General features: G+C 34.0%; 1 protein-coding gene across 2 annotated transcripts; it reads right to left on the bottom strand.

Annotated features, from left to right (window-relative positions):
- Positions 1–313: 313 nt before the first annotated feature.
- si:rp71-19m20.1 lies at positions 314–18606 on the bottom strand. Of its 2 annotated transcripts, none has more exons than XM_073918269.1 (6): positions 18158–18606; positions 14313–14516; positions 11990–12062; positions 11717–11917; positions 8164–8477; positions 314–1073 (listed from the first exon to the last, which is right to left on the bottom strand). In XM_073918269.1, exons 1-6 carry the CDS (start codon positions 18289–18291, stop codon positions 899–901), a joined length of 1101 nt encoding a protein of 366 aa, XP_073774370.1. In that variant the 5' UTR covers positions 18292–18606; the 3' UTR covers positions 314–898. The 2 variants fall into 2 exon arrangements, with proteins under 2 accessions (XP_073774370.1, XP_699238.2); XM_694146.10 differs by having other exon boundaries at positions 14319–14516.
- Between the last annotated feature and the right edge of the window lie 1220 nt (positions 18607–19826).

Here is a 19826-nt window from a genome sequence, read left to right as displayed (position 1 = left end):
TAACGTAAAGATTGAACAAGAAGGAACCACAGCTAGTGTCAGGTGCTTGCAAGTGCTATCAAATGCAGTATATTTGAAAAAAGCTGAATGTTTGTTTCAAAATAAAATATACGTCACATATTAAGATGGATTGTTAATACTAAATCTGTTTTTGTGGTGCACTGATTAACATGTTGAATTTATTGTTACATTTAACTACAATAACAATGTTTTTTTTGTTTTGTTTTGAAAAACAAAAGAAAATGGATGGCATGAAAGTGTTCTTTAACAAAACATAAACATGACAAACTAACATAATAAAAGTGCAACATTATTTTTAGTATAAACAGCAGTTTAATGTTAGTTCTCCAACATATGAACATCATTTACAAAGGTCATTTACAGTAACAAATACTCCATATTCAATAACGTCGGTGCAACTGTTTTAAGTACAACTTCTAAATCAGCTGTTAGCATTACAGTTTATTTTGCAATAGTCAGAATAACAGAAAAAAAATGTTCTTTTAGCAGCACAAGTTGTATCTTTTGGATAAAATAATTTATTACCTGTATTTCAACTGTTACTAAGAAGTGTTCCATGAGTGATTGTGATGTGTGACGATCAACTGATATAATTTTGTGAACTTAAGTTAGTCAACCGACATAGCAAACTGTTAATTACTATGCAAAACCAGGTCAGTACAGTGACTTAAGACTGAATCATTGAAATTGTTTTCTTAAACTGTAAAGCATTTCTACTCAAAGCAGGAGAGACTGCTGGCCAAAAATGTTAGAACCATTTTTATCATATAGGTATAGTTGACTTGAATATTTATTTACCTTTATAGAATAATATGGTTGTCATCTCATGCTTGAGATCTTGTTAGAAGTATTAATTCTGTGTTTTACAGGACGGTGTTTACTGTTGTTGTTTATGTGACAGTGCCTGCTGAAGTGTGATCTCTAGTCTTTGCTGAAGAGCGTCCAGACGCAGGTCCAGATGTTCCTTTAATCTTCTCTCCATCTCATCCATTCTCTTCTCCACAACCGTCTCCAGAATCTTCTCAAACCCTCCACAGCAGATATGGCCCTCACTGTAATATAAAACAGATGGACACACAGTGAAAAAACAGTAAAGGATGGAAAAGAAATTACAATGAAAGTTTTATGAACAGATTGAAGTATTGTGCTTATTAAACCAATCCAGTCAAATGTTAGAAAATGCATCCGGAAAAGTGCTTAAAAAAAGACTAAATTTGACTTTGAAAAATGCGTAAGAACCCAGAAACTAGTAACTAGTAAGCAGCGGTTCATTTAGCTTTAAAAATATCTGACTTTCTCACATAGAACAAAACAGAAAGTAGGACGACATGCACGACATGGAAAAATCAAACATTGCAATATTTGTTTTATTCAGCGATAAATATTGCAATATGAATACAATTTAACTAGAAGTGTTGAGTAGCAGAGATGTATAAAGTACTGGAGACCCAGACTTAAAGTGCCATGACACCCCCCACTTTCGGTTAAAGTCTACTTCAGAATTTTCTCAAAAGATGCATGATTAATGGGCGTGGAGCTCAGCGAGCATCGGGCAGGAGTGGGCGTAGTCAGCAGGGGAGAACGTAAGCGAACGAAGCTAGCTCACAAAATGAGACAAACCGTGAGGAGACGCATGAGTTTATAGTTTACAAAGTTAAAATGCAAAGAAATGAACAGTTATTTAATGCCCTGCTACATTTGTTATTCGTAATTTCATATACACATAACCACAATTTATATCATTAAAAAGATAAGTGTGTTCATGTAAACCCTATAAATGAGGATTCTCCCTCGATCCCCGTATCCAGCAGACTCAGTGCAGCAGGTCTCCTGACCTGTCTATTTTAACCATTAGCCCTGCTGGTAATCTGGAGGATTTAGGCAAACACAGCAGCACAGTGATGTGTCTGAATGTGAACGAACTCCTGATAAAACACAGCGTCCGCCATTCTCTAATACCCGTGCTGCTCTCCCGACAAAAATGCAAGCAGCACACACACAGCTTTGCTGTATGATCGGCCCTGACAAGATCGCGGGGGAAAACATGCAACAAACCCCGTGGATCATGGAAACAAACGCATATGAGCCTTCATGAACAGCTAAATACTGTGTGCCACGGGTCAGTGACGTGTCTCACAGCTCGGCCTTGACTCTGGCAGGTCTCATGAATAATTAAGCAGGGGCTCTTCTCATAGGAAAGGAAAACTTCGCTATGAATAATAATGTGAAACTGACGCGTCATCATTGCACTTGCAGTACTGCGCTACGTCGCTGATTTTGATCCCGCCCCAAAAATCATTTTAAACCCGGAAGCTGAAATTAGCTGACAAAAGCTCAAAATTATCCAGTTTTCCCCACAATTAAAGCTGGCAGGTGCTAACATTGTCTTAACTGATGCTCAACACACACACATCTGTTAATATATAAAAAAAAGTTCTCCAGGGTGTCCTGAACCTTTAAGTAAATGTACAAGTACTCTATCGAAAAAGTGACTTGAGTAGAAGTTGAAGTGCTCTTTCAGCACCATACTTACTGAAGTACTAAAGTATTCAACATTTTTTGTACTTAAGTATTGCAAGTAGTTTATTTTAAAATTTACCACTTAAGTACTGAAAGTACAAGTGTTGTTTAATGTAGTTATAGAAAGCATTCAAAATACATCATATAGTTTTGTTTATTTTTAATATCTTTTTTGGGGGCACGTGATTAGGCAGAATGAAAAGAAACATGGCATACAATACTGTTTTTCTCATGCGCTTGAACCACAGATCTGACAGATTATGACAGCTTTAACGCACCTTTCAAAGTTGTGTCTCACAAAAACACTACGTAATCCACTCAAAACGCTATTGAAACCCATTTTCGGATCGCAAATTACCGGTTGTAAACGCTGTAAACGGAAGTTCTAAACATTCTACCGGATGGCGCTGGTCACTATGGCGTCCTCCATACAGCAGCCAGGAAAAAAGTCTATAATTGTAACGAGTAGGATCTGTAAATCTACACTGGTCTCACGGTTTGGTTACGATTATCATGTCATCGATTCGGTTCAATTCGATATCTCAGTGCATTGACGATGCTTTCCATACATAATTAGATTTTTTCTTCACAACACAAGATTTTTTTTTATTAAAATCTATAAATATGTTAATATTTATATATTTGTTTGTAATACAATTTTGTTCTTTAACACAGCAGTAAGATATATAAACTGTACCCTTAATTTGACCTGCTCAAAGAAAACACTCTTTCTGATTGTATCAAACAAAACTTCAATACATGCACAGAAGACAGCGTGAGCATTTATAGCAAATAAACTAGTGTAAATATTATCTCGCTTGCTTTTTGAGTGCTTGCAGGCACCCTTATGATTGATTATTGTCCTTATCTGCTCAACAGAAAGGGCTGCGATCGGCTTTAGAAATTAAAGCGATGTTCATTGATGGCAGGAAGAACAGTCGCAGTTTCAGTCTGTATACACATAATATGCGGTCATCACAGGTAATCCATAATAGACACAGTGGAGAAACTCGCACCTCAGGCACGCTCACGTCTGGATCCACAAGTATAGCTTTAAGGAGAGGAAAAGTTACCTCACAAACAGGCCAGCAGGTCAAATGTCCAAAGGGAGAGAGAGAGAGGTAAAGATGGAGTTTTACAGCATTTCTCCATATGAATGAAGTGAAATAGCGGCTCGTGTGCTGTGTAGTAAGAGCGTTATTTACTCGCCCTCGCCTCCTTCGCCATAGTATTGCGATATTGCACATTGGAGTTAAATGACATCAGTACGTTATAACCGTTTATGATCTATTACTGAACCGATATCGATAATTTTGACACCCCTAGTAACAAGTAACGATGTAGCACACAAAAAATCTGTCGGAGTAAAAGTATTAAACTCATTGAAAATATGTACTGACGTAAAAGTGGAAGTAGGAGAAAAAAAAACAATACTTCAGTAGAGTACAGATACAGCCTTTTAGTACTTAAGTACAGTAGTGAAGTAGTTCTACTTCGTTACTATACTTCTCTGTTGAATAGCTATTTGGAAAGAATTTATCATTTTAGATTGATTGGAATGAATCTGTAGGGAAGTGCATATGCATAAAATATAAGAAACAACCTACAATCATAGACTAATTTAATAAAGAAACAAATACTAATTAAATAAACAGCGTTTGTTTTTCGATGAGTTGAACTGTATTCAGGTATACAGTAGTTAAATAATCGAATGTAAAACAATACTGCATAGTCTTCATTTTATAAACAATTCAATTCAGTACAATTTCTTAGCCCTGAATGTTTTTAAATCCCTCACACAGTCACAGGCCTCAAAAATATATATATCACATTATATAATTATAATCCAGACTCAATATTGCGTATACTCGCAATATGACTATTGGGAATGATCACATTGTGATATCGATGCTGAAACTTAGATTTCTTATCTTGGTGTAAGACAATTAAAGTAAATGGCATTCTATTAAGTCTTTCTCAGCCATCTTATATCCCTCTAGAACAGACATTGTGTTCACTGATAATGTTCCCATTCCACAAAAAGCTCTGATTCACACACGCAGTAATTCACACCAGAGTCATGCCACGTTTACTGGCATTTATGTAACTGCTCTGTAACTAGTTTTCGCATTTATAATTTTTAATGTTTCTAATCTAATCCAGGTGTATGAATCATACATCATGCTATTTTTGCACTGAAGAGCTTCACCAGAGAAAATAATAACAAAGCAAACCTTTATATGGCTTTATTTGCATTTTTGAACTAGTTTTTATTTCCATTTTTATGCTTGCTGTAAATTTGAGTTAGTTTTACTTTGTTTCATTAATGGTTTTGTTCATTTGAGTTTAGTTTTTATTTTGTAAACACATTTTAATCTATTTTTTGTATATTTAGAATCAGTTTGTTGTTATTCTAGTTTAGCAGATCCTGACCAGTGTTGAAGTAAAAGTTTAGCACAAAACGTTTAGCAAAGTTTAGTGTTTGCACAATTTACATTAACTCTTGTGTAAAACCCTTAGTAAAAAAGCTAAATGGTTTGAACACTGAATCCAAAACCATACACATGCAACTTAAACAAATACAAGTAAAAATGATAAAGAATTCAGACAAACTTCTTATTATATTAACGATCAAATATTAACGATCAAACTATAATACCTAGCTTACATTTCTTGGCAAATTAAGGTTTTTTTGTTTGTCTGTCTTTGAAATCACCAGCTACATGTGAATGTTTTTAATTTGCTAATAGTCATTTTATTTCAGTAAAGTTTTCAATGACTGTTGTTAGATTCAGTTTTTCATTCATTTAAATGATTTCATTTTATTTTATGCGAGTTACATTTAATCATCATTTTTGTGGTTTAAAGGGCACCTATGATGAAAATCAACTTTTGGAAGCTGTTTGGACAAAACTGTGTGTAGGAAAAGTGTGTCTCCATAATAACATGTGTCCATGGACTATTTTTTTGCAAAGAAACTGGGATTGAAACATACAATCTAATCACTCTCTGTGATCAGATCAGTTGTTCTCAATTACAGTCCTCGCCACCCCCGCCCCTGCATACCTTGTATGTCTTCCTTAATTAAAATATCTAATTCAGATCATCAGTTCATTAACAGAGAGATTCATGAACTGATTCTTGAGTGTCAAGTAAGAGAGGCATACAAAATGTGCAGGGCGGAAGGTCCCAAAGCCAGAAATTGAGAACCACTGGATTAGCTGCACCTCAATGAATTTATATGAAGTTTATGAATTTAATGAAGCTTAAATGTTTTTAAATCAGTGCATGTTTGTAATAAAGACATGTATAATAATAAATATAATATAATAATAAAATCGGTATGTAATTGTACGGTGTCAGCAAACACATATACAGTTGAAGTCAGAATTATTAGAATAATTAGAATTATTAATTTTTTTTGTTTGCCTTTTTAAAATATTTCCCAAATGATGTTGAACAGAGCAAGGAAATGTTCACAGTAGGTCTGATAATATTATTTCTTTTCTAGAGAAAGTCTTTTTGGTTGTATTTTAGCAAGAAAAAAAGCAGTTTTAAATTTTTTTGAACAATATTAAGGACAAAATTATTAGCCCCTTTAAGCTAGTTTTTTTTTCCAACTGTCATCAGAACAAACCATCATTATACAATAACTTGCCTAATTACCCTATCCTGCCTAGTTAACCTAATTAACCTAGTTAAGCCTTTAAATGTCACTTTAAGCTGTATAGAAGTGTCTTGAAAAATATCTAATAAACTATTATTTACTGTCATTATGGCAAAGATAAAATAAATCAGTTATTAGAAATGAGTATTAGTACTTGGTATTTTTGAAACAAGACCTTTTTTTCAGCTTCATCCGAGTCTGTCTCTATATGTTTATCTGATGTAACGCATAATGAGAAGCAGACAAGCAGGTTGGAATGGTGAGCGGAGAAACAGCTCATCTGGATTTAAAGCCACAGGCTACAAAAACAGCTACATTGGCATCAGACACAAAATGTGCAGACTTTACATTATTTCAAGAGTTCACACTTAGATATTGCTTGACAGCTGTAAGCAGGTTTGGCATGCTGTCCCGGGAGAGAACCCTGAGCTCGGAGACAGTTGAGCCCAGGGCTCCCGCCAGGTCCATAGAGCATGTGAGGGGAGTACGAGATCAGGTGGTTCTCGAGAGCTCGCCTTTTTGTAAAGGAGAAAAGGAGGAGAAAGGGGTGGATGGGGGGTTTCTTCGGAAAACGAAGATAAGGGAGTAATGTCTAGCTAGGCTACTTATAGTGGGTTAGGATAGATCTGATTGGCTAACTAATGAGTGTAGATAGGTGGCCAGCTGCTGTCAATTATATCACGTGCTCCTCTCGAAATTAGTTTAAAAACTTCACATAATAAATAATCTGATGGGTATTGTGAGTTGAAACTTTAAAGACACATTTTGGAGACACCAAAGTCTTATTGTACATCTTGTAAAGGGGGTAAAATAGGTGCCCTTCAATTAATAAACGTCCATTCTAACTACAGGGTTTGTACAGATGCTAGAAATCCTTCAAAATGCTCCAAACTGATCGCTATTTTGTATTCTCATTTGGATTCAAGTCAGGTGATTGGCTGGGACATTCTTTAGCTTAATTTTCTTTCTCTGAAAACATTTGAGAGTTTCCTTGACTGTGTTTTGGATTATTGTCTTGCTGAAATGTCCACCCTGGTTTCATCTTCATCATCCTGCCAAATGTAGATCTTGGACTGAAGCAGCTAATATTAATTTACACTAATGAGTGCAGAGGATTGCTGGGCTTTCACAGCCTTTTTGCACCTCCCTTCTTCATGTGTTCAATCCTTTTTTTCCTGTGTCCTTTCATTTTATCACACATAACATGATTTGTAATCTAATTAGATTTGTTTTATTTTCAAATATGTATTTCTTTGGTTGTTCATCTGGGTAAAATTTAAAATTAAAAAGTCAATGGCACCTTTAGAAATAGGTTTTCTGAGTAAGATGGTGGCGAGCTGAATACATTTTCCCCCCACTGTATAATTATAAATAGATTAAGGATCATGAATAGAGTTAAAAATGTATAGTTAAAGTTTACATTCGCCAAATGAAGATTTTTTTTGTCCGTAAAAGCACCATCTACAAATCAGATTTTCCACCACAGAATGACTGCTTGTTAATTCTGAAAACGACTATTATTATTGCTTAGGTTTTCTGTAAACACCAGTGTGTTACATTTTCAGTGACTGTTGTTAGTTTCCATTAGTTTTAGATTTTCATTTATTGTGAGTTTTACTTTTACTTTTATTTATTTTTAACAAAATATTTTTTGACCAATAGTTTCACAGATTTTTTTTCTGTTTAAAACTACTTCTGGGTTAGATATTAATATAGAAGATTTACAGTACATAAAGATATTTTAAAATCTTGAGGAACATTAATATTTACAATTTTTACTCCTTTTACCTTAACAACCTGGAAAATAATAAAAACGTCATGTGTTTATCAGCACTATTCCTCATATTAACAGTACTCACACTGTTGTCATTATAAGCCAGTTACCACAACTACACATCAAAAACTGTAGTCAGTGAACTTCTGTTTACTCAAAACCACACATGACTCACACTTACCGCTCTCCATTCTTCTTCCTTTCTGGAGATGTGGCTTCCTCCAGACGGAGCTGTGTGACCTGACCGCATACGCTCTGCAGCATTGGAAGCAGGTCTGGGCTGACTGTGGCTGATTCCGAGTTTAGCAGGGCAGACATTGCAGTGGGTATCTGGTTCTGGTTGCTGGCAGACAGAAGCTGCTCGAGGCCAGAGGGTAGATTTGGGCCTGATTCCGCCTCTTCGGCACTGGAAGCCCCGCCTCCTCTTGACAGACAGCTTAAAGCCCCTCCTCCCATGAGCAGGGGAATGAAACCATTCAGCATGTCTGATTTATTCTGGACACGACAGACAAAGAATGATTGTTCAGTTGTAATAAAAGCTGCATGCTAGCTTTTTCCAACCAATGAAGCTATTGTCCAAAAAATTGGCAGTGTGTAACAGAAAAGATATAATAAATATAACACATTTGACAAACTTTATACCATCAAAAAGTCTTGTGACATTATAATAAAGTTTAATAGATGTTAGTTTAAGGATATCTACAAGCTCCAAGAACAGTGACAACATTTGCATTAAAACGATAAAAACATCCAAAACCTCCAACTATATGAATCACTTCATACTTCAATTCTCTTCTGAACAATCAAATGCTCTCTAGTATCTAACATGTCCTGCCCCCATCTAAATACTTTTGATTTGATGTGCTTGAGCTCAACCATTCTCATTGGCAGAGATGTCATAAAAAATAATAATAAATAAATAACTATAGGTCCTGCCCTATCTTCATATTTCAGCTGATTTAATGTCATAACATCATCTGATAACATCAAATAAAAAAATGCACATTTTAAAGCACTTTACGGCACCTTCAAGCTCACTAAGATGGCATTGATTTAAATACAGTGAAACAGGAAAATTGTGATATATTACAATTAAAAATATTTTAATATACCAAAACGTAATCCATGTGAAGGTAAAAATTTTATTTTTACAATTCACACGATACTTCAGGAATTATTTCAGGGTTTCTGTAGGTTTTACCAAGTCAAATTTAAGACTTTTTAAGATGATTATGAATTACGTGGAAAATAGTACTCTAAAATATAAGCCTACATCAAAAACTTGCTATTTTGGTTAAAACTTGCATGTAATTGCTCTTTTTTTTACATTTTACCAATGCTTATTTACTGCCTTTTTGTGGAAAACATGTAACATCTTTTCAGGATTCTTCAATCCTGAACAACAAAAGAGCTGAACAGAATAAAAGAAACTTATTCTAAAAGAAACTTGATTCATTTCTGAAGCAGCATGTAACAATGAAGACTAGAATAATGGCTAAAAAAAAATTCAGATGAAGGGCAGGAAGTGATTCTTCTACATAGGAATTGCTATCAGAACATCAAAATGTTTCTGTTTTATGCTGTTTGTAATTGTTTTAATTGACCCAAATAAGAAATGCCAAACAGCTTTTATAGATTATTTGCTCATAATGGGGAGAAAGAAACTGTCTAAAAACTGTAGAAATGCAGCATGTAACAAACATTCATTTAATACATCCATGTGTACAAACTTTTTGGAACTTGATAATTCATTTGACAGCACAAATAAAAATTATATACAGGCCTAGCTAGCTATGTGCATAAATATGTTAATGTGTTAAATAAAAATCAGATGCAAACACCACCACACTTTTACAAACTTTAGAAGAATATAAATAACATATCCTGCCATGTAATTGCTGTAATGAAATCTTTGTCTTGTTTTACAATAATCCATGTCTTTACTGGCGTTTCGGCAGAATAACAACTGTAACGTGAACATCGAGATGCGCAGCAGCAGTGAATGTTTGTTGAAGGTAAGTTCATCGACAGAACAAAAAAGAAATGCAACCCGCCAACAAAACTAGATGTTTATTATTGTGGTGCATTTTCCCCCTTCCAAAAATAAATAAATAATAATAATAGTCTTTGCGCCCTTGCTTTTGTTTGCTTTCATCTGTATTTTGTGATGTCTGGAAGATATCTGCATGAGAAAAAAACTATAGTAATAAAGAATAAACATGTTTTGAACCACATAGTAGAGTGTATAATGTGTATAACTCTTCTTTAATTAATGCTATGAAATACTGTAGTATAGTTAACTGATAAACTGTAATAAATACTGTAACATTAGTGTAAACTGTGGTGCATTTTGATTATAGCATAGAAAACTATTGCATATTGAATAATAAGCTTTAATATAATTTAATATTTTTTTAATATAAGCCTATTGAATAATAGGGTGAATGCCGAAGCATGCTAATAGGACTTTTAATTTGCCAGTAACCTGGGTTAAGCGCTTCCGGTGAACTGTATGCCAATGCAAAAACCGGCGCGTTTAAGGGCTGTTTTCTTTAAAAATCAGCGATCTCCACTAGCCGAGTGATATCCGATATAAAGTGGGTCTCAGATTGTACAAGAAGCACTGCATTAAATTTCATTTCCCCTGCCATATCTTTATAATGTGAGCATTTATTTTACCCTAGTATATTCAATGGAGCTTCTGCGCTAGCCTGCCAATTCTGAGGGCGCCTGCGAGTAAACGGCTTTTTGTCTCGTTTTAAGCTTGAGCAACTAAATGACTGCCAAAGTTTATTTAACTGAATGTATTTTAATGACATTACAACATCCATGCTGTAAAAGGAACCATATAAAATGGAAAAAAGTTCACAATAACAGGTCACCGGAAGTTTATCAGTTTGGGAAAAACACTAGCTCGGCATACACCCCATTTGTTTATTACTACAGTTGAGTCATGTCACAGGAACATTATAATTACTACGAAGTGTAATTCAAGTAATAATCTATTGTATGCTTTCAAACAATAAAGTATTTACTGTAGTATTTGTTCATGTAACATAATAGCTTATACAGTATATACCGCCTCGATGACAGGCTAATATATTTCAGTTTAGTAGAAACTGGGCTCTCTTCATGATAGAAGGATCATGTCCAACATATGTGGTTATTTTCCATTAATATGGAAAATATAAACCATAAATATGGTTTAAATCGCAAAAATACAGACATTCCTCTATGTCTCCCATTCAATTTTTTACTTCCTGCCCCCCATCTGAATTTTGTATGTCATCAGAACCATGATTGAAAACAACCTATTGGTCATAGTGCTAAAGAGATTCTGTATATCTTTTTTGTTTGTATAAAAGCAGCTGTATGTAGTAAAAAGATGCCAAGCTACTTGTCAGATTTAAACCAAATTTGTCCAAATGATAAAAAGGGTCTAATTTAAAAAGTCTATTATAAACTCATCTATTTTAACAGGAGGGTAGCTTTAAATAGATATCAACCCATCTATAATCATCCTAAATTACTTCAATTTGTTACAACTAAAAGAATTTTATTTTTACTTTTTCAACTAAAATTATTACTGAAAACAGTAATAAAGTAATATAAAAAAATACTATTTATTATTTAATTTAATATATTTTCATTATTATTCCTCTGTATAATATCAATCCTATTAAATCTGCCCAGTGCAGTGGTGATTATGCTGTAATAAGAGACTGAGACCAGACCTTTTGCTGGCACTGCACCAGCTCCAATAGATTTTGTGCTCCCGGTGAAAGGGTGGTGCCCATCTCCTCCATCATGGCCTGCACCTGCTGAAGGTCAATGCCTGGCTCTACTCTCGGCCCACCTTGTCTGCCCTTCAGTGTCTCCAGTCCCACACAAACATGAGCGACAGACACAGAGGAGCGGCCACCGAGAGACAGCAGCTGTACAAACACATCATATATCAGTTTGAATGCCTGCAATGAAAGTGTGGATTTACTTCTCACATTTCTTACCTTCACCTCACAGGACACAGCAGGGCTTTCCAGAATCAGATTATTCCTGTAGAAATGCCTCTCTTCTTCAGAACTGCCACAAAATAGAGCAAACCATCAGGGTAATCACATTTAACTTAAAAGAAAACCCAAAAAACAAATTCATTTTGTGAGGTGGAATATAATTAATTACATTTTCTTGTTTGACAAAAACTAAAAATAACAAAAACTAGTCTGAATTAATAGCCCACTTTATTTTTTATTTTTTCATTTTCAAATATTTTCCAAATGATGTTTAACAGAGAAAGGAAATTTTCAAAGTAGGCCTGATAATATTTTTTCTTCTGGAGAAAGTCTTATTTGTTTTATTTCGGCTGGAATAAAAGCAGTTTTCAATTTTTTAAACACCATTTTAAGGTCAAAATTATTAGCCCTTTTAAGCTAGTTTTTTTTTCTATTGTCTACAGAACAAACCATCCTTATACAGTAACTTGCCTAATTACCCTAACTTGCCTGGTTAACCTAATTAACCAAGTTAAGCGTTTAAGTGTCACTTTAAGCTGAATACTAGTGCCTTGAAAAATATCTAGTCAAATATTATTTACTGTCATCATGGCAAATTTATAAAATAAATCAGTTATTAGAAATAAGTTAGTTTTAGTTAAAACTTTATTGTCCGTTCTGCTTGACACAGAAAGGAAATTTTTCTTCAACACTGGATTTAGGACAACAATTACAAACATACAACTACGATACAATCACACTTATCAAGACATCAACATAAGTTAAAAGTTTAAAAACCAAATTAGCCCCATGCACAATACTGCAAATCATTCTTGGTAACCACCTCATCCACTACAAACATTGATCCGGTTTAGAACAACAACTGCCATTGGGATAAATGACTTTTTATAGGCATTTCTTCGTGCTTTATTAATTCTAAACCTGCGTCCTGATGGTAGAAATTCAAATGCTAAGTAAAGGGGATGTGTATTATCTTAAAAATCACAACTGCTCTTTTTTCCATAAAAGAGTCAAATAAAATCTGCAATGAATTATTAAAACTATTGTTTAGAAATGTGTTGAAAAAATCTGCTCTCCGTTAAGCAAAAATTGGGGAAAATATAAACAGGGGGGGCTCATAATTCTGACTTCAACTGTAGATATTTGCATTATAAAAACGGCAAATTCAAAGTAATTACAGCTTCGGAGAAGAATTAAAAGACTACTTGAAAAATCATTGGATTTGTTAGATATGAGTTTAAGTAAAATTTTAATATGTTGCACTCAACAACAGTCTGATAAATTTAACTGATGAAAATGTTGAGCAGAAAAGGACAACTGGTAATAATTGATTTAGTGTAATAAAAAATTAGGGTTATTCCAGCAAAAATTGATTTCTTTACTTTTTCTTAACGTCTAAATGTTGAAGTTGTGCTTAAAAATAGACAAACACTAAATGACAACTTTTTTATTTTAAATTTGCAAGAAAAGTCTGAAGTTGCTTAATTACAAAAAAAAAATCTGAAATTATTAAAAGTAAAAATGTACATGCTGTCTTTTTTCATTAGCTGTGTATGTGTGTATTTGTTTGCTATTTAACTAAATTAGCTTACTATTTAAAAAATGTATTATTTCAAATTGCATGCAAATAAGAGCGAAAAGTTCATGAAATCTGAGATCTGTATATTATGTTACATCAGAAGTGTATTTCTATGTGTATTACACTTTGAGAAAAAAAAATTGGTAGTTGTTAAACATAGCCTATATCAATAAGAGCATGATATAATAATAATAATAATAATAATAATAATAATAATAATAATAATAATAATAATAATTTAACAACTTAACTGTCGCCCCCACTTTTTGCACATATGAAAATGACGTTCAACTTAAATGTCTTCAATGCCTTGGTCAATAGATTTAAGCTTGGTCTTATTTTAAAGAAGACAGAAGGCAGAAGTTGAAATGTCGATTAAAATAAAAGTTATGTGCCTTCATTGTTTATGAATACATTACATACAATATGTATTTTATGTTTTGAAAAATGGCAGAAAATCTAATTATCTGAACCACTCATATTTCAAATTAGAAGCTTTTAGTAAGATTTTATTTGGCTTGGCTGCAAGATCAATTATCAGGACCAGATGACATCCAGTTTCCATTGGTGACCATATTGACCTTATATATATTTTTTAATCTATTACTCTTCCTACATAACAAAAAAGTGATGAAATATGTATTTAAAAGTCTTAGACCTTCCACTGATATATAGTTTGTCATGACATGATTAGGATTTAATTGAGTAAGTTTAGTAAAGTAAACTTAAGCATTCGCATACATATACCCATTAGTGTGTGATATTTGAACTTCCTCTCCACGGCAGGTGCCGCAGTATTCTCCAGACAGCGAGTACACTTCAATAGTGCGGGCTTCACTGACCACCTGAAGACTGCTGATCGCAGACGCAGAGCCGGGTGAACACTGAAGTGTGACGACACACGGTGAGTCCTCTTCTGCTCTCTCCAGACAGACAGCTTCATTCCTAGGAGAAATGCATGTGCAAATACAGTCACAAAAACACTTCATGGGAAGAGTCATGGCCTAATGTTTAAAGAGTTGGACTTGTGAAGGTCACAGGCTCGAGTCCTGGCACCGGCAGAGATGGTAGGTGGTAAGAGTGAATAACCAGTGCTCTCACCACTTATAATACCATGGCTAAGAGGAGTCCCTTGAGCAAGGCACAGAACCCCCAACTGCTCTAGGTGTGTGTTCATGGTGTGTCTGTTCACTGCACTTGGATGAGTTAAAGGCTGAGCACAAATTCCAAGTATAATGAGTCACCATACTTGGCCACATGTCACAACTTTCCTTCATATTCCAATTATTTATTTACCTACTTATTTACTTGTTTGCTTCTCCTGGTGTTAAATGTTGTTTTATATTTTTTCTAAAGGTGTCTAAAGGGATAGTTCAAAAACAGGTGAAAATTCTGCCATTATTTCCTCACCATCCACATCCAAACCTGCTCAAGTTTCTTTTTTTCTGTTAAACAGAGATGCAGATATTTTAAAGAATGTGAGCTACTTCAGATGTTAAAAGAATAGTTCACACAAAAATGAAAATTCACTTACCCTCAAGAGGTTTCAATCCTTTATGATGTTCTTTATTCTGCTGAACACAAAAGAAGATATTTTTAAGATTTTTGACTATGAAAGTCAACGCTTACAGGTTTTTAGCTTTCTTCAAAATATATTCTTTTGTGTTCAACAGAGGAAAAAAACTTGTGAATGTTTGGAACTGCCTTGAGGGTGAGTCAATAGTGAGTACATTTGATTTTTGGGTGAACTATCACTTTAATACAGGCGTGTCCAAACTACGGCCCGCGGGCCATCTGTGGCCCGCAATCAGTTTTGTGGCGGCCCGCGAGGCTTTTTATAAATATCAATAGAATCTGGCCCGCTATACAAAAATGAACGCAATTCAATAAATAACCACCGGGTGTCGCTATTACATGCATTCAATTAAGCAGCAGTTCTTGTTATGATCTATCTATCTATCTATCTATCTATCTATCTATCTATCTATCTATCTATCTATCTATCTATCTATCTATCTATCTATCTATTTATCTATCTATCTATCTATCTATCTATCTATCTATCTATCTATCTATCCACACACAGTTGAAGTCTGAATTATTAGCCCCTCTTTGATTTATTTCTTCTTTTTTAAATATTTCCCAAATGATGTTTAACAGAGCAAGGACATTTTTACCATATGTCTGATAATATTTTTTCTTTTGGAGAAAGACTTTTGTTTTATTTCGGCTTGAATAAAAAGCTGTTTAAATTTTTTTATGAACCATTTTAAGGTCAAAATTATTAGCCCTTTAAGTCTTCAGAACAAACCATTGTTATAAAATAACTTGCCTAATTACCTTAACTTAACTAGTTAACTTGATTAACCTAGTTAAGCCTTTAAATGTCACTTTAAGCTGTATTGAAGTGTCTTAAAAATATCTAGTCAAATATTATTTACTGTCATCATGGCAAAGATAAAATAAATCAGTTATTAGAAATGAGTTACTAAAACTAATATGTTTAGAAATGTGTGGAAAAAAATCTTCTCTTCGTTAAACAGAAATTGGGGAAAAAATAAACGGGGGCTAATAATTTAGGGGGGCTAACAATTCTGACTTCAACTGTATGTATATATATGTATGTGTATATATATATATATATATATATATATATATATATATATATATATATATATATATATATATATATATATATATATATATATATATATATACACACGTGTCTGTGTGATGTATGTAAAATTTGGCCCGCGACAACGTTTGTCTTTTTGCATCTGGCCCTCGGCCCAAAAAGTTTGGACACCCCTGCTTTAATAGCTTCAAAAGGATTTCAAACCTTCTTCAAGATCAGATATCTACTATTCTGTCCATATTGTTCTGTGTTCAACCAAATATACAAATGCATAAAGGTTTGAAACCACTTGAGGCTTAGACAACTTTCATTTTATGAACTAATCCTTTAATTTTAAGAATGTTTTAGGTAGGGGTGTGAACCTACACTGGTCTCATGATTTGTTCAGTTACAATTATCATGCTGTTGATTCCGTTCAATTTGATATCTCGGTACATCACGGTGCATTGACGATGCTTTCCATACAGAATTAGATTTTTTCTTCAAAACACAAGATTTTGTTTTTATTAAAATCTATAAATATATTTATATTTTTATATTATTTGTAATACAATTTTGTCCTTAAATAAACGCAGTAAGATATATAAACTGTACTTTTAATTTTACTTGCTCAAAGAAAAATCTTTTTGAATGTTTAGACAATATTCCAGTACATGCACAGAAAACAACATGAGCATTTATAGGAAATAGACTAATGTAAATATTATCCATCTTGCCTTCTGAGCGCTGTCAAGTTCTTACACTCCTATGATTGGTCACTGTCTTCACCCGCTCAATAGAGAAGGCTGCGATTAGCTTTGAAAATGAAAGCGTTGTTCACCGATGAGTGACGTGGGAAGAACAACCGCAGTTACAGTCTATTTGCGCATAATACGCGTTTATCACAGGTACTCCATAATAGTGGAGTGGAGAAAACTTGCACCACTGGCAAGCTCGTGTCTGGATCCACAAGTATCGCTGTAACAGCCGCGAGGAGAGGAAAAGTTACCTCAAGTACACGTCAGCGGGTCAAATGTCCAAAGTGAGAAAGAGGCAGAGATGGAGTTTTACAGCATTTCTCGCTAGTAGTGAAACAGCAGTTTGTGTGCTGTACATTCTTCAGTGTCAAAGAAAGACTGTCCACCAAACTCACAAGCAGTGAATTGTGCACAATTATCTGCTTTTTAAGTAGTTGGAGCATTTTAATTTCTCGCCCTCGCCTCCTTTGCCATAGTATTCTACAGCGACATAGCGCATAGGAGATAAATGTCGCCACTACGTAATAACCGGTTATGATCTATTACTGAACCAATATTGAACCATCTGCATCTGCATCGCAGTGCATCAAAGAAACAATTTATTTTGAAACTCAAGTTTTAGGATTAACTTAACAAAGGTTAGTCAATTATTAATGAGTGCATTTTGGATTTAAAGTGGACCTATTATGCAAAAATCACTTTTAGAAGGGGGTAAAGCACAGTTGTGTGAATTTAGCCAGCCTCTAATAATAAACTTTAATTAATTCTAATTTTAAGAAGAAACACTTTGGCTGACATTTTCCCTTTGTATGTCATCGGAGGGGGAAAGTCTCACCTATTAGTGATGACCTCATCCCTCGCTCATTAGCATAGAAAGCTCTGTGCAAGCAGCAGCCGTCCGCCGTTAAAGTTTTGAATCTGCAGCTATGATGACACATAGACGTTTATAGCTCCACCCTCTTTTGAAAAGAGGGCTGGAAGCACAATTTTATTTTAATTTAAAGCGACAGTCACCATAACTACGCAATTTGTACCAAAGTCTAAAAGGGGCAGTTTCTAAGATCTATGAAAATGTGTGAGGTATTATGAACTTAAACTTCACCAGCACACTATAGGGACATCAGTCTTATTTTACACATTGTAAAAATGGGCATAATAGGTCCCCTTTAAAAGTACACAATCGAATCACTATTTTAGCCACCAAACGGACTCACCTGTCATGTTGAAACCATTGTGTGTCGTTCAGTTTGTTGTCTAGTGTCGTGCTGAGAACATCAGAGAGTTGCTTCTGTGATGAACACGGCCATGAACTGTTTGCAGATATCAGACCATCTTTACTCGAGAACATCCTGATAAATGCTTCTTATTGCCCCACCAACAGCATCCACACACACAATCCGATATTTTAAACCGTTTCCCATAAAACAGCCAAAACCAATACGATTAAGTTACATACTGCACACTAAAGTAAAGGATTTCAGTTACGTTCGTTCATATATCTGCAGTGAGAGTGAGAAGTTAAAACATATTAACTAATCAAGTTCGAAACAAAAAACACAACATCCTCGCAGTGTTTTTCGTTTTATAAAAGCAATAAAAACAAACTGCGCTCTACTTTAACATTACATTCTAAACAGCGACGGCAGCTACTCTAGGACCCTACAAAGGCGCTCAAGCATACGCCTGAGTAAAACACAAACGATTCACTGTTTTTCTATTTTTTTATTTAGTTTTCTCATGTGCGGTATGCAAAGGATAAATAAATAAATATTATTGTCATACATTTACTTCTGTCAATAATAAAATACTATATTCATCTCATGTAGTTTCGTTGCCTTTGAAGCCACTGAAAAGCAAAGAGATTGAATTAACAGAACAGCAAACAATACGAAGCTTCAGTTAATTTATTAACGACAAAGATAACTTTTAACAGTTGAGAAACGATGAACATGTTTATTATTTACCAAAAAAATTTAACTGAATACCTTTTATTTATTTACTTATTTATTTATTTTTTTAATTTTATTATTATTATTATTATTATTATTATTATTATTATTATTATTATTATTATTACATTTTAACAGTACAAAAAATAGGCCTACATGTCAGGGGGTAAATAAATCAAATACAAATATACAAAATGTACATTTGTAATAAGCATGAATACGTTCACAGTAAGGTGTGTAGTGCTTTCTTATATTTAGAGAGTTTCTGATACTACTATATAAGCATAATTCAGTCATCAACACCTTAAAATTCGGTTTCTTATTGATAAATTTACATTTATAAATGTAAAATTTTGTTAGCAAAATAATTTAATTAATTAAATAAAAACAACTTTCCTCTCGATTGGGGTGGAAATGCCAAAAAGTATATTTTCCCACAACAACGACAGAGGTTAAGAACACTGTTATTAATAAATCTTTGCACCTCACTTCATAAGTTGACTGAGTATGCGCAATGCCAAAATAAGTGTAAAGCAGTCTCCTCATATTCATTACAAACAATACAATTTACTTCAATCCCACTTTTAAATTTTTGTAAATAATGTTTTGCTGGATAAAGTCTGTGGAGAAGTTTATAAGATATTTCTTTAATTTTAATTCTAACATGAAATTTTTGTGGCCACACTTTTTTCCAGCAAATCAGTTGATCCTAAAGACATCCAATAAGACTGAATATAAGGTACAGTAATAAGTTCTCTTTGGAAAAGGGTACGGATAGCCTTATTACTGTAATATAGTAAAACAGGTTTTGCCCATATATCAAAACAAAAGACGATGCATCAAACGCATGGACTTGATACCTCTTGAATACGCTTAGTAATTCGTCCCTGACGTGTCATTCGAGCGCCATCTAGAGGAATAAACTTGTCATACT

This window comes from Danio rerio, chromosome 12 (genome assembly GCF_049306965.1).
Source record: "Danio rerio strain Tuebingen ecotype United States chromosome 12, GRCz12tu, whole genome shotgun sequence".
In the NCBI taxonomy this organism is placed as follows: Eukaryota; Metazoa; Chordata; class Actinopteri; order Cypriniformes; family Danionidae; genus Danio; species Danio rerio.
This window is presented reverse-complemented; position numbering and strand designations above follow the sequence as displayed.